Here is a 15,679-nt window from a genome sequence, read left to right on the forward strand (position 1 = left end):
TCCCAACTACTTAGGGGGCTAAGGCAGGTGGATCTCTTGAGCCCAGGAGTTTGAGGCCACCCTGGGCAATGTGGCAAGACCTGTCTCTAAAATATATATATAGATATAAATCGACACTAGCCTTCAAAGTGATGTTCCATTTGCATTTTGAGATATGTTAATAAAATGTAACTTGAAAATAACATTTCCCTCTTTGATAAAGAAAACATGAAAAATGGTATGGTATAAACATACAGATCTATTTATGGGATGGTAAAAATACAGGAGGGAAACATACCAAAATATTAATAGTGATTGTATTGTTCTCATGGGATTTTAGGAGATTTTAATTTTCTTCTTGATACTTTTCTATATTTTCTAAATTATATCTCTAAATGAACATTTTATAATTATAATCAACATTTTCAAATGGCACATGTAGTTTGATGTTTCCCGAGTGCAGCTTCTGAAAGCACATCCTATTTTCCAGGTGGGAATGGAGGGAGGCCAGGAAGCTGTGGTTGTGGAGCTGCAGTGTTCGCAGGACTCCAGGGACTGTCCTTTCCTGATATCCTCACACTTCCTCCTGGATGATGGCATTCAGGTAATGCTGTTTATACTGATTCCTATGTGATTATTCACTCTGTTCATAACTCGTTTCAATGAACCAGCCTCCCAACCTTTTTCTTCTTACCTGGTGTCTTAGCTCAGGCTGCTGTTAATAAATGCAACAGGCTGGGGAGCTTAAACAACAGACATTTATTTCTCACAGTGCTAAAGGCTGGAAGTCCAAGGTCAGAGTACAGCAGGGTTGATTTCTTCTGAGGTGAGGGCTCTCTCTTTGGCTTACAGATGGCTGCCTTCTTGCTGTGTCCTCACATGGTCTTCCACCTGTGGGCATCTGTGTCCTCATCTCTTCACATGAGGATAGCAGTCATATTGGATCAGGGCCCACCCGTATGATCTCACTTAATTAATCAATTACCTCTTTAAGGGCTCTATCTCCAAACACAGTCCCATTGTTGAGGTCCTGGGAGTTAGGACTTCAGGATATGCATTTTGTAGGGGTACAGTTCAGCCCTAACACCTGGTAAATAATTTTGCAAAGGGGAAATGTGTTCTCTGTTGGAGTATGGGAGGTGAGGACCTCACCCCCTGAGTAGATCAGCACAGGGTCCCACTAGGAGGGAATGTTTACTGGGTGCAGGGTGTATAGCATTTCTGCCCTCGTTCCACATCACTTTTGGTATATTTTCCTAATATTTACACCTCTGAAAGCATTCCACTGATACACTTCATTAAACACCTGCTGTGTACCAAGCAATCTACTAGGGCTGACACTCAAAGATAAAAATAGCTTCACACCCTGGCATCAGAGATCACTGTCCAGAAAGAAATAACACTCATCATTACAATCCACTGTGACATTTCCAATCCTGAATATATATATGGGGTTGACGGCTCAAGGTCACAGAGCCCTGGGAACAACAAAGGAGGCTTTGCAGAGGCCATACCTTTGCCCTAGGTCAGTATCAGGTCAAGAGCACAGTTCCAGTCTAAAACAATCATGAAACAAAAATAAATTTAGAATTAATGCCTGAAGTTCAAATAAAATGCTGCATCACCCACCAGGATGCCTTCTCAAGTAGACATTCAGAGTTACAGATCTATCTTTTTTTTTTTCTTTTTCCCCGAGACAGAGTCTCACTCTGTTGTCCATGCTGGAGTGCAGTGGTGCGATCTCGGCTCACTGCAACCTCTGCCTCCCAGGTTCAAGCGATTCTTGTGCCTCAGCCTCCTGAGTAGCTGGGATTACAGGCATTTGCCACCACGCCTGGCTAATTTTTGTGTTGTTAGTAGAGACGGGGTTTCACCATGTTGGCCAGGCTGGTCTCGAACTCCTGACCTCATGATCCGCCTGCCTTGGCCTCCCAAAGTGCTGGGATTACAGGCCACTGCATCCTGCCTACAGCTCTATCTTGGGCCAGGAAACAGTTACTTCTCCGTGAGAGTGACCCTCACAGAGGCCCACCCAGGCTCCAGGAGCTTTTCCCTTTGTTCCCACTTTGAGTATCAGCTCAGGTACAAGAGAAAGAGACTCACATCAGGTGGATGTGAGATCCACTTGGCTTGGAAGCCCTACCCCACAAGAGCCCATAGCTCCTGTAACATTGTCTCAGGTTCCAGATGCCCTCAAGGGACATACCCAATTATATGAGTCACTGCTCTCTGACAAGCCTGAAGCTTGGGTTTCCCACCATTGAACCCCCAGTCTCAATGCAATTTATCAATGAGAGGCCACAATTACATAAGCAATTTTGCCTACTATTACAGCTGACATGCCATCTTTATCAGATTTCCATGGGAACAGAGCTAGAAAGCGAATCCATGGTCAAATATGTCTAAGAAGGAGAAGGGGTTTTGTTACCCTTGTACCCTGAAATGTATAGTGTATTTTGTGGAGGATTTAGTTGTTTGGGTAAGAAGTAAGTAAAAACGAAGTTGAAAAACATGATAGAATGTGTTATTGTTTTCTTCATTGAGAAAGATAACTGTAGCATCGTATAGGCCAGGACATCCCTCAGGGTGCCTTCCTCCCTTAGCAAGCCCAAGTCTGTGTAGAGCACCCCCTGGGTGAGCCTGGTTTGCTGAGCAGAGAAGCCTGTCCACCTTGATAGCAGTGAGCCTTAGTCTGCTGTTCTGCTGAAGAGAATTTTCCAGCCTGCCCTTCTGCTTAATGAAACCATTTTGATGGGAATCTTCCAAAATTATGTTAAACTCTACCTTCTTAAATGGAGTGACTTCAACAGGCACTTCTATTTTCCAAGTTTCAGAGGTGTCCTGCGGCCCCGCTATCGGGGAGGGTGGCTTATGGGTATCCTGAGTAGTGTGGCTTCCCAGGTGTCCACACCCCCAAGCCAGGGGCTCAGCCAACACCTACAAGGACACCAGGGCTTTGAGCTGGGGCAAGTTCTCCCAGATTCTCCTGGGGTTAATGTTAGGATCACTGCCCACTACAGGAGCAGGAGTTTCTCAGAAGAGCAGAAAGTGCCGCCTCCATAGGCAGTTTGGGATGAGGGAGGAGCTGGAGCCTTTAACACATGTATGACCTAATAACCTTCCTGCCTGTCTACTGGCTGTGATTTCATTTTTGCTGGGTGCCCGTCTCTAACAGTTCTTCCTTTCTGAAGTATTTTTCTTTTCTTCCCCTCCCCTGATTTTTTTTTCTCATTTCCAAAAACCTGGAAAGCCAGATTTCCAAGCTAATTAGGATGATTTGTAAGGAGTCTGTAGACTTGGAAGGAAGGTTTGAGTGACTCTCCAGTGAAACAAATGATCTTTTCTGTCTGCTGTGCGTTCTCAAGCTTTCTCCCCTTTACCTCTAGGTTTTAGGCTATTAAGAGTTTAAAATTTTGGTAATGCAGGCCAGGCATGGTGGCTTATGCCTGTAATCCTAGCCCTTTGGGAGGCCAAGGTGGGTGGATTGCCTAAGGTCAGGAGTTATTCAAGCCAACATGGTTGAAACCCCATCTCTACCAAAAAAATACAAAAAAAATCAGCCAGATGTGGTGGTGCATGCCTGTGGTCCCAGCTACTCAGGAGGCTGAGGCAGAAGAATCGCTTGAACCCAGGAGGTGGAGGTTGCACTGAGTCGAGATTGTGCTACTGCACTCCAGTCTGGGCGACAGAGCAAGACCCTGTCTCAAAAAAAAAAAAAAAAAAAAAAAAGGAAAAGAAAAGAAAGAAAAAGAATTTAAAATTTAAGTAATTCTTTGAAAAAAAAACTAATTTCTAAGCTTCTTGATGTCAAGGACCTAATGCTTTATTTATATTCAATAAAGCTAGATATGTAAATAATGACTGTACTTTTGCTGTACACCATAATTCACAGACTAGAAGACAGTTTGCTATAAAGAAAACCTCTGAAGATGCAAGTGAATACTATGAAAATTACATTGAAGAACTGAAGAAACAAGGATTTCTACTCAGAGAACATTTCACACCTGAAGCAACCCAATTAGCATCTGAACAATTGCAAGCAGTGAGATTGATTTATAATTTTTTTTGTTGTTGATTGAATATTTTTAATAGAAATGTTTTCTCTATTACAAATAAAAAACTGGGCCAGGTTTGGTGGCTCATGCCTGTATCCCAGTAGTTTGAGAGGCCAAGGCAGGAGGATCACTTGAGGCCAGGAGTTCAAGACCAGCCTTGGCAACATGGAGAGACCCATTTCTACATAAACTGAAAAACATTAGCCAGGAATGGTGGTGTGCCTGTAGTCTTAGCTACTCATGAGGCTGAGGCAGGAGGACCACTTGAATCCAGCAGTTCAAGGTTACAGTGAGCTATGATCATGCCATTGCACCCCAAGCTGGGCGATACAGCAAGACCCTCTCTCAAGTAAATAAATAAATGTCAGGAGGGAAGAGGAGGAGTTCAGAAAAGGAAAGCTGAACTCATAGAAAGGCATGGAAGTTGAGTGGGGAATGTGTTTTAGGACAAGCCAGGAGATTTATTGCTTATTTCAGCAGCAGACCCTCCCAGCTTTTGGGAGATCTCTTTACAGCCTAGGCCGTGAGTCAAGGGTCCTTAACCCTGACTTCGTGTGTTGACTACCGCTGACAGGCCTAGAGCTTACAGGGTGAAGGAAAAAATAGAACAGGAAGAAAAGGGGGTAGGAGGGAATCAGAGAAGAGAGAAAGGAGGAAGACAGAGGGAGGATCCAGTAGAGAGAGGATTTAGTTACCTGGCTGGGGATGACTCTCCTGGGCTCTAATTAATTATTTCTCCTCACACCTCTGTTCGTTGGCCCATGTAAGTTTTACACAAACTCACACATGATGACTTTTTGGTGGCATTTCTATTTCATTGTTGCAGTTGCTTTTGGAGGAAGTCATGAATTCAAGCACTCTGAGCCAAGAGGTGAGCGATTTAGTAGAGATGATTTGGGCAGAGGCCCTGGGCCACCTGGAACACACGCTTCTCAAGCCAGTGAAAAGGATTAGCCTCAACGATGTAAGTCGGTGTGTCGCTGAAACAGAATGTGAGAAATCTGCCTCCTGGCTGATTGGCTTCAGCAATAACACATGTGTTTGCATGTTGGCCTGACTGCTCTGGAATTCATTCCTAAATGTTCTTTCCTTGTACCCTGAAGAAAGGGACCACTAACAGCACTAAGGAGAAAAGCTTCTGAGAAAACTAGACATCCCTGTCTGTAAAATGTCAGCCTCAAGAGCTGATCGAAGGCAGGCTTCTGGTGCTGGCCAATTAGGAGGCCTGATCCTCTGTGCCAAGAGGTTTGCAGGAAGCTTGAGGGATATGGGTGGTCTTGGTCCCCAGTCAGATGCCCTGACCCCAACCCATTTCCTAGTGACTCCACAGTCTCACACCTTCTGACTGTCTCAGGAAAGGCAGGCATGCCTCCAGACCACCAGAAAATGTTCTTCCCTTCTTGATTAAGCATAATTGCAGTGAAAAGAGCAGACAAAAGAAGATATCCCCAGTGGTACAACTTGTGCAACTGCATTGTTGTACTGAAATAATATGGTCAGTTTTCCTCTGTGGAATTAAACTAATTTATCTCAAGGAGAAAATGGCTAACTGGGATAAAGCCCATGAAGTACTTGTGTAATTAGAAACACATTCAGGAGGTTTTTATCCCTGGTCTGATTCTGACAGCTTTCTAAATTTTTCATGTGAAAAAGCAAGTCTGTCACAGTCGCATTAGTGTTTCTCTCTCTGTGTGTATGTATCTAGATGTGTCCACATATGTATAGAAATATAAGACTCTGGTTCTTTCCTCTAGTAAAACTGAGCCCAGTTTTGCAACAATCCTCCTGGCATCTTTGCTACAACTGAGATACGTCTCCAATAAAGATCAGCATTTGCTTTGTGATGGCTGTCCAGTAGAAAATAGATAGTCTTGACATGTCCAACAATTACTTATATAGTTTTGTGCATGCTCCTTAATTTCTGTATTGAGATTTCATTTTAATAAGCATATATGATCTGTTGAAAGGTGAGCAAGGCAGAGGGGATTCTCCTTCTAGTAAAGGCAGCACTGAAAAATGGAGAAACAGCAGAGCAATTGCAAAAGATGATGACAGAGTTTTACAGACTGATACCTCACAAAGGCACAATGCCCAAAGAAGTGAACCTGGGACTGTTGGCTAAGAAAGCAGACCTCTGCCAGGTAAACCTCTGAAATATAGAATTCAATTTATTATAAAATATGTTGAGGGTGGGGGTCTTTAGAAATCTGATGAATAAGGTAACACTGAACCATGAAATTGTCTCCAGAGTTGTGCTAGAAAATAAATTGTTGAACCATTTTAGAAAACCCTGGATCCTTATGAAAGTTAAACCATATTTTCAAATGTGAATATGTTGGCACAGTGACATAAATGCAGAAATAGGTTTAAAATTGCTGTCTTGTAAAATAGCTTTTCAGACCCTGGAATGAGTTCGGATCTTCTCTGCAGAAGAAATGGGAAACTGTAACTGTGACTTAAACAGTGAAGACATTTACGATCTCAGACAATAAGAAGTCCAGCTGTGGGCTGCCTGCTGGCCCAGGTCATCCCGAGACTCAGTGTGTCAGTGTTATCATCAGGGTCCCAGCCTCCTTCCATCCATCTGTACTTCTGTAGAGTGACGGCTCTGCTCTCAGCCTGGCTTCCTCATGGTCTGCAGATGGCTGCAGTAGTTCATAGCATCCCATCTGTAATAGTTCTTTTTGTGTCACGTAGAGGAAGCCCCTGGCAGACTCATATTTTCTCTGGTCAGAATGAAGTCATGTGCACAATCTCAAAACCAGTCACTGGCGAGGAGATTGGAGCCACTGTGGCTGCTCAGAAATGGGGCATCTCCTCTGAGCTGCCAGGAGAGAAGCAGGCTCAGTGAGTAGAGGAAGGCAGCCACAGCAGCCAACCCTGCCTTAGACAAGGCTGAAGTCATTCTCTTGGTCTGCGTTGCCTCATCTGTGCATGCAGGGATTCGGCCAAGATCAGAGATTCATGTCCTAGACTTCAGAGGAGTTTATAGATGTGAAATTTTGCATGTTTGGGAAATAATCGCTTTCAACAGATTCCCAGAGGAATCAGTAATCCAAAATAAGGAAAGAACTGGTCAATGAGAAAATAGAAGACCCTTCCAAATTTAAAATTCTATGATTTACCTAACATCAAACATAAAGAACCTGTCAGTTGGGTGTGGTGGCTCATGCCTATAAGCCCAGCACTTTGGGAGGCCAAGGCAGATGGATCACCAGTCAGGAGTTCGAGACCAGCCTGGCCAACATGGTGAAACCCCATCTGTATTAAAAATACAAAAAATTAGCTGGGCATGGTGGCATGCACCTGTAATCCCAGTTACTCAGGAGGCTGAGGCAGGAGAATTGCTTGAACCCAGGAGGCAGAGGTTGCAGTGAGTCAAGATCACGCCACTGCACTCCAGCCTGGTCAACAAGAGCAAAACTCCATCAAAAAACAAAAAAAATGTCAATCATCAGTGTTGCTAAGAGGGAACGTAGAGTGCCCATTCAAATACAATTCTGGAAGCTAAGGTCGGAGGATCTCTTGAACTCAGGAGGTTGAGGCTGCAATGAGCTATGGTCATGCCACTACACTACAGCGTGGGTGAGAGCAAGACCTGTCTCAAAAATAAAGTAAAGCAAGCTTTGGGGGAAAATGGACTTTTCCCATCTTTTTGAGAAAGTGTTAATGTAATATAAATACTAATTTTGATATGTGGTGATTCTGACATCTGTGTATCATTTCCACCTACAGCTAATAAGAGACATGGTTAATGTCTGTGAAACTAATTTGTCCAAACCCAACCCACCATCCCTGGCCAAATACCGAGCTTTGAGATGCAAAATTGAGCATGTTGAACAGAATACTGAAGAATTTCTCAGGGTTAGAAAAGAGGTTTTGCAGAATCATCACAGGTAGGCATAAAGGAAATATCTCAGGATCTGTTATAATATAATGCTCTTTGAGACTCCATTAAAGAGCTGATTACAGTAATTACCTAGATAATTTAATCTTCAGCAACAAGCCACAGTAGCGGTGGTGTGATGACAAATTACTTTCTTCTCTGTTCATAATGGTGCCTGGGGCAGTATTCTGTGCTTGAAAACACCCTCTATATTCCACTCTGATTTCAAGGTTACCTAATCTTGTTAAGGGTTAAATTTAAAAATTTTAAATCAAAACGTGTTTGAGTTTGTATTTTGTAGGTTATTACAGAGAAAAAGCCACTTAAACTAAGATTTAAATGTGCAGGAATATGGGTATGGTGTCTTCTAACGTGGCCTCTCTGTGGCATGAAAAACTGCCCCTGAAAACCTGGAAAACACATTCCTAAATACCAGTTACACTTGCGCCCTCATTCACTGTGCATACCCAGGGTCCTGCGCTGAGGGGTATTCTTTAGTAACAACAAACATGATGGACCACCTGCTCAGATGAGCCCTTGCTGGGTGTCAGCACCCCTGAGGGTCACTGTGGCTGAGTCTGTGCCCAGCTTCTCGGTTCGGAAACCCCATTGCATGCTTGTTCTCGAGCATGGGACTGACTCTTGACCTGGTGGTTCATTCCATTGCAGCAGTTTCTCTTCGTCAGCTTGGCACAGCCCTTAGAATGAATGGTGGTGAGTTGTAGCCGCACATACCAGCATATGAGAGCCAGTTGTCAACATTTAAGAGATTTGGTGAGCTGGTTGTTAAACCATTGGTAGCTTGAAATTGGACACAGGGAGGATTTGCGCCATGGAAATCAGCAAATGCTGCAAATCAGGGCTGTGCGGGGGCATTGCTGCTGTTGTTTAGAGAGCTGGTTTTCCAGAGCCCCACTAAAACCACACCCAGCCACTCTTACCTTATGGCCCGACTCAGACCCATCTAAAATTATGTTCTACTTTCCTTGATCATTCTCAAAATCCATTCCCAAAACCACTTCACATCTACTAAGATGGCTATGATTTCTTTTTTTTTTTTTTTTTTTTTGTGACGGAGTCTCGCTCTGTTGCCCAGGCTGGAGTGCCGTGGCACAATCTCGGCTCACTGCAAGCTCCGCCTCCCGGGTTCACGCCATTCTCCTGCCTCAGCCTCCCCAGCAGCTGGGACTACAGGCACACGCAACCATGCCTGGCTAATTTTTGTATTTTTAGTAGAGACGGGGTTTCACTGCTTTAGCCAGGATGGTCTCGATCTCCTGACCTTGTGATCCACCAGCCTCGGCCTCCCAAAGTGCTGGGATTATAGGCTTGAGCCACCACGCCCAGCCATATGATTTCTTTTTAATGGAAAATTAGAAGCGTTAGTGAGGATATAGAGAGACTGAAAACCTCACACATTGCTGATGGGAGGGAAAAATGATGCAGCCTCTGTTAGATGATTCCTCAACAAATTAAACATATGATTATGATAAGACCCAGCAATTCCACTCCTAGTTCTATACTCAAAGGACTTGAAAGCAAGTACTCAAATAGGTACTTGTACATGAACATTCATAGCAACACTATTCACAACAGCTAAAAGGTGGTTAAATAACCCAAATGTTCATCAACAGGGAAGTGGATAAAACATGATAAATATGTAATAGAATATTATTCAGCCATGAGAAAGAAATGAAGTACTGACACATACTACAAATGGGTGAACCTCAAAAATATTATGCTGAGTGAAAGAAGCCACATATTATACGATTCTGTTTATATGAAATATCTAGAATAGATAAATCCATGGAGACAGCAAATTGCGTAGTGCCATGAGAGGGAGGGTTGGGGACCGACAGCCAAAAGGTACAGGGTTTTCTTTTGGGCAAATAAAAATTTTGGAACTAGAGGTGGTGATTACATGACACTTTGAATGTTCTGTACTAAATACTACCAAATTGTACACTTAATGGTTAATTTTATCTTTTTGGAATTTCACTTTAATTTTTAAAAAGTCTGGGCCGGGCATGGTGACTCATGCCTGTAATTCCAGCACTTTGGGAGGCCGAGGTGGGCAGATCACTTGAGGTCAGGAGTTTGAGACCAGCCTGGGCAACATGGTGAAACCCTGTCTTGACTAAAAATACAAAAATTAGCTGGGCATGGTGGTACACGTTTGTGGTCCCAGTTACTCCAGGGGCTGAGGCACAAGAATCGCTTGAACTCGGGAGGTGGAGGTTGCAGTTAGCCAGGATTGCACCACTGCACTCCAGCCTGGGAGACAGAACAGGACTCTGTCTCAAAAACATTCATTCCCACAGGCCTTCTCCAGATTTTGTTTTTATATGTAATCAAATTCTTTTGGTTTGACTTTTGACCCTCCCCTAGGTGTCCGCTGAGATCTATACTAAGTAAGAGTCCAGTGACATGGAAGGTAGAATCGGGAGGGCAATAAGCTTTCTCCAGGAAGACAGGAAGAGCCACGTCAAGCCCCAGGAGTGGCAGCTGCAGTTCAGCCCTCGAGGGCTACCTGAGCAAGCCCTTGGCGAGCCACTCCACCCGCTGTGTACAAAAGCAGTCACACAGCTAAAGTGGGCTTCTTCCTAGGGAAAGATCCTGCTGCTGTGAAAAGTTAGATTTTCTTCATTTCATTTTACTAATCATGATTTCTTTATATTACTTTTTTCTAGTTATAAAACTTATGTTCTTTGCTAAAAGCTTAGAAAATATCTAAAAATATGAAGAAAATCAAAAATCACTCAAAATATCACCACCCAGAGACAACCCAGATATAATATAACCACTGTTGACATTTGGGTGTAGAACATAACCCAGCCTGAATCACCCCGATGCTGCTCACCCGGGGGTGTGCTGGTAAGCCAGCTCTGTGAAGGAAAAGTCCTGGTCTGGAATATTTGCTGAGTTCTGGGAAGCAGATACTCCCAGCACAGCTAATGTCAAGGTACTGACCTGAGGCCACTGGACATGGGGTTGGGAAGATGTGCCCTTCCTCCCACCACAGCCACCCTCAGCCATAACCCAGGCTCCCCCAACAACTGCCCCATCTTAGCTACCCACTCAGAGCCAGTGTGGGGTCTCTCTGTCCCTCATCCCCACATAACCATGTTCTGTCAATTCTACCTTCAAAGTGTCCTTCATCCGTTGGCTACTTCCATTCACTCTGCTGCCATCTTTAATCCAAATTGTGTTATCCCATCTACAACGTCCTTCCAGGTGTTCTCCTCTGCCCCATCCAACCCATCACAACCAGTGAGGTCTTAAAATACACATTTTGTGGTGCCACATTCCAATAAATGTCACCTCCCAAGAGAGTACTTTCTTGACAACCCTCTCTCCAAACCTTTTTGGTTTCCTAAACAGCACTTAAAAATAACGTATTTGATAAATTTTTTTTTTTTTTGACAGTCTTGCTCTGTCACCAGGCTGGAGTGCAATGGCGTGATCTTGGCTCACTGCAACCTCTGCCTCCTGGCTTCAGTGATTCTCCTGCCTCAGCCTCCCGAGTAGCTAGGACTACAGGTGTGCACCACCATGCCCTGCTAATTTTTGTATTTTTAGTAGGGACGGGGTTTCACCATGTTGGCCAGGATGGTCTCGATCTCCTGACCTCATGATCCACCCACCACAGCCTCCCAAAGTGCTGGGGTTACAGGGGGAGCCACCGTGCCCGGCCGATAACTTTCTTTTCTTTGAAACAGAGTCTCATTCTGTCACACAGGCTGGAGTGCAGTGGCGTGATCTCAGCTCATTGCAACCTCTACACCAACCCCCCGCCCTGGGTTCAAGTGATTCTCCTGTCTCAGCCTCCTGAGTAGCTGAGACTACAGGTGTGCGCCACCACGCCCGGCTAATTTTTGTATTTTTAGGAGAGACGGGGTTTCACCACGTTGCCCAGGCTGATCTCAAACTTATGAGCTCAAGTGATCCAACGGCCTTGGCCTCCCAAAGTGCTGGGATTACAGGCCTGAGCCACTGCACCCAGCCAGAAGTTGCATTCTTTTTTGTTGTTGTTGAGAGACATGGTCTTGCTCTGCTGCCCAGAGCAAGAATTATATATTCCATATACTATTGTTTATTTGACAAAATTGGGATACTATGTATAAAGTTTTGTAATCTACTTTTAAATTTTATATTTTACTGTATACTTTACTGCATATTCTTATTTTTGTTAAATAATTTGATTTTTTTAGTACCTACATAATACTTCCAAGATGTGCTGTGCTGTGACTCATTGAAGCAGTTTCCTGATAATGGACATTTGTATTCTTTTGGGATTTCTTCTGCTATAATGACTTCTTGTTTTGTTTCCAATTATGTAATCTAAAGGCTTTTCTTCTAATTCTTACAGTAAGAGCCCAGTGGATGTCTTGCAGATATTCAGAGTTGGCAGAGTGAATGAAACCGCGGAGTTTGTGAGCAAACTTGGCAATGTGAGGCCCTTGTTGCATGGTTCTCCTGTACGAAACATCGTGGGAATCTTGTGTCGGTAAGAGTAGCCATCTTTATGTTTCAAAAATTTCAGCCTCACAAATGTGAAGTGTTTTACATCTTTTTTTCCTACTTTTTTCTATATTGTGTGGGTCTTTTCAGTTAAAATCAACTAGCTTACTGCATTCTGGAGAAAATTACACAGTTTATAATTAAGTGTGTAATATAAATTACATATTTATGGCTGGGCATGGTGGGTCACACCGGTAATCCTAGCACTTTGGGAGGCTGAGGCAAAAGGATCACTTGAGGCCAGGGGTTCAAGACCAGCCTGGAAAACCTAGCAAGACCTCATCTCTATTTTGAAAAATTATGTATTTATTATTTTTAAAATGTAGTACATAGGTATGAATTGCTTCTTAAAGACTGTATCGTATGAAGAAAAGTGATTCTATATTCATGACTCTTCCACGTGTATCTAATCTAGGGAGAGCCCAATATTTAAAGAGAAGAGTCCAGAAATTAGAGTGTGCACCAGACAACATGAGTTGTTTATTTGAAACATAACTCTAAGATTCTGTTTGCTTTGAATTACTACTTAATATTAGGGCTGAAACTGAAGTCACAGGAGCAGGAGAAAATATTATTAAATGTAGATCCATTAATTACCCAGAATAAACTTAAAAAGAAACATACAAGATCCACCTGGGGGGGAAAAAAAAAAACCATTAAACTGCTACTGAGGGACCCAAAAGACAACTTGCATGAATCAGAAGGATGCCAGTTTTTCTTGGATTAGTCTAGAGATTTAGTGCAATCATGATAAAGTTACCAATAAGATTTTTTTAAAGAAGTGAAAAGCTGATTCTACAGCACATATATTTTTTTTAATTTTGAAATACCAGAATAATTCTGGAAAAGAAGCATAATGAGGATGACATTAATATTAAACACAAATGAACTCAAAAACACAGAAGATTTAGGATATGATACAAGTAGATCTTATCTCTGTGGAAGAAAGACAAGTTCTTCAATACTATCTATAGAAATAAATGGGTAACCACAAGGAAAAAATACAAAGTTGGACCCTTACCCTATTTCTCATACTTTAACTCCAGACAGAGCAAATATTTAAATATTTAAAATCAAACCATAAAAGTATACTAAATGAAAAATGGGAGAATCTTCTTAAAATAATCTTTAAGTAGGGATGAGCTTTCTAAGTAGGACCAAAACCCAAAAGCTATTTTACAAAATTCATTCAATCTCCTAATGTGAAATTCAAACAATAGATGTTTATATAATAAAAGGCAGAAATTTCCCTTGTGTTTCCAGAAACAACCATGGCTTCACCCTGATTGCAGAGTTCTCTGAATGCCAGAAGTTCGGTAGGAACCTGCCAAAATTCTGAGCGAGGGAGAGATGCAGTTAGCGTTGGGCTTACACCTTATCCTGCCCTTCTCTTTTCAGAGGGTTGCTTTTACCGAAGGTAGTGGAAGATCGTGGTGTGCAAAGAACAGATGTTGGAAACCTTGGAAGTGGGATTTATTTCAGTGATTCGCTCAGGTATGTTCGATCCTTAATCACAGAATCGTTCCTACTTGCTATGTGTTTTCTTCTGTCTTTCCTTGGTGAGGGAGTTTCTCAACCAAAACACAGATTTACCTATTGTATATGACCTCAATATGCCTGGAATACTATTTCATCTTCAGCATCCTTGATAATGTTTAAATCTGCCCTTATGCCAGACATGGTGGCTTGTGCCTGTACTCCCAGCTCTCTGGGAGGCCAGGGCGGGAGGATCACTTGAGCCCAGGAGTTTAAAACCAGCCTATGCAACATAGCGAGACCCTATCTCTACAAAAAAATTAAAAAAATAGCTGTGCATGGTGGTGCTAATAGAACTTATAGTTCTAGCTACTGGGGAGGCTGAGGCAGGAGGATCACTTGAGTCCAGCAACTCAAGGCTGGAGTGAGCTATGATTATGTCACTGCAGTCCAGCGTGGGCAACACAGTGAGAAGAACCCCATGTACATCATCTGCCAACCTCATAATTGGTATTGTGACATCATTTAATGCAAGGAAACAGACTCAGGGAGGTCAGGGAACTTGCCTAAGGTTGCAGAGCTAATTAAAGGATGGAGACTGAGTTCAGGCCCAGGACAAAGGATAATGATCCAAGATATTTAAAGAGTTCTTACAAATCAATAAGGAAAAGATAAGCAACCCTATAAGCAGATGTGCAAAAGACTTGAATAGAAACCTAATAGCAAAGAAAACTAGCTGGGGCCAGGCGCAGTGGCTCATGCCTGTAATCCCAGCATTTTGGGAGGCCAAGGCAGGTAGATCACTTGAGGCCAGGAGTTCGAGACCAGCCTGGCCAATGTGGTGAAACCCCATCTCTAATAAAAATACAAAAATCAGCTGTGCGTGGTCGTGTGCACCTGTAGTCCCAGCTACTCAAGAGGGTGAGGCAGGAGAATTGCTTGAACCCAGGAGGCAGAGATTGCAGTGAGCTGAGATCACACCACTGCACTCCAGCCTGGGTGACAGAACAAGACTCTGTCTCAAAAAATGAGCTGAGTGCAGTGGCACACACCTGTAGTCCCAGCTACTCAGGAGTTTGAGGCAGAAAGATTGCTCGGGTCCGGGAGTTTGAGATTAGCCTGGGCAACATAGCAAGACCCCATCTCAAAATAAAGCTTTTTAAAATTAGCCAGGCATTGTGTCACACACCTGTAATCCAAGCTACTCAGGAGGCTGAGGCAGGAGGATTGCTTGAGCCCAGCAGTCCAAGGCCACAGTGAGGTATGACTGAACCACTACATCCAGCTTGGGAGACAAAGCAAGACCCAATCTCTTAAGAAAAAAAAAAAAAAAAAAGAAAAGAAAAAAAAGAGCTCTGTAATAACAGAACACTGGAAATCATGCAGATGTCTATTGACAGTGGAATGGATCCGTACATTTTGGTGGAGTCCTACATGAAGTCCTGTCCTTCAGTTTAAACAAGTGGACTGTGGCTACACATGTCAAATGGATGAGCCTTAGGACCTTAGTGGATCAAAAGTTATTAGATGATTCTATATACAGGCATACCTTGGAGGTATTGAGGGTTTGGTTCCACACTACTGCAATATAGCAAATACTGCAATAAAGTGAGTCACAGACATTTTTGGTTTCCCAATGAGTATAAAAGGTTTACATTCTAGTCTATTAAAGTGTGCAATAGCATTGTGTTTAAAAAAAATGTACATACCTTAATTTTAGCATACTTCATTACTAAAACTCCTAACGATCATCTAAGCCTTC

General features: G+C 43.0%; 1 protein-coding gene across 1 annotated transcript in view; it reads left to right on the plus strand.

The window, feature by feature from the left end:
- The window catches only part of PARP4 (poly(ADP-ribose) polymerase family member 4), a 98,392-nt gene that overhangs the window by 13,942 nt on the left and 68,771 nt on the right, over nt 1-15,679 (plus strand). Inside the window, exons 6-12 of the mRNA XM_030813233.1 lie at nt 470-583; nt 3,872-4,021; nt 4,861-4,998; nt 6,002-6,175; nt 7,770-7,930; nt 12,290-12,427; nt 13,840-13,935. Of these exons, the coding sequence (XP_030669093.1) occupies nt 470-583; nt 3,872-4,021; nt 4,861-4,998; nt 6,002-6,175; nt 7,770-7,930; nt 12,290-12,427; nt 13,840-13,935 (971 nt within the window). The remainder of the gene's footprint in view (nt 1-469; nt 584-3,871; nt 4,022-4,860; nt 4,999-6,001; nt 6,176-7,769; nt 7,931-12,289; nt 12,428-13,839; nt 13,936-15,679) is intronic.

The sequence above is a fragment of the Nomascus leucogenys genome, chromosome 5 (genome assembly GCF_006542625.1).
Source record: "Nomascus leucogenys isolate Asia chromosome 5, Asia_NLE_v1, whole genome shotgun sequence".
Lineage (NCBI taxonomy): Eukaryota > Metazoa > Chordata > Mammalia > Primates > Hylobatidae > Nomascus > Nomascus leucogenys.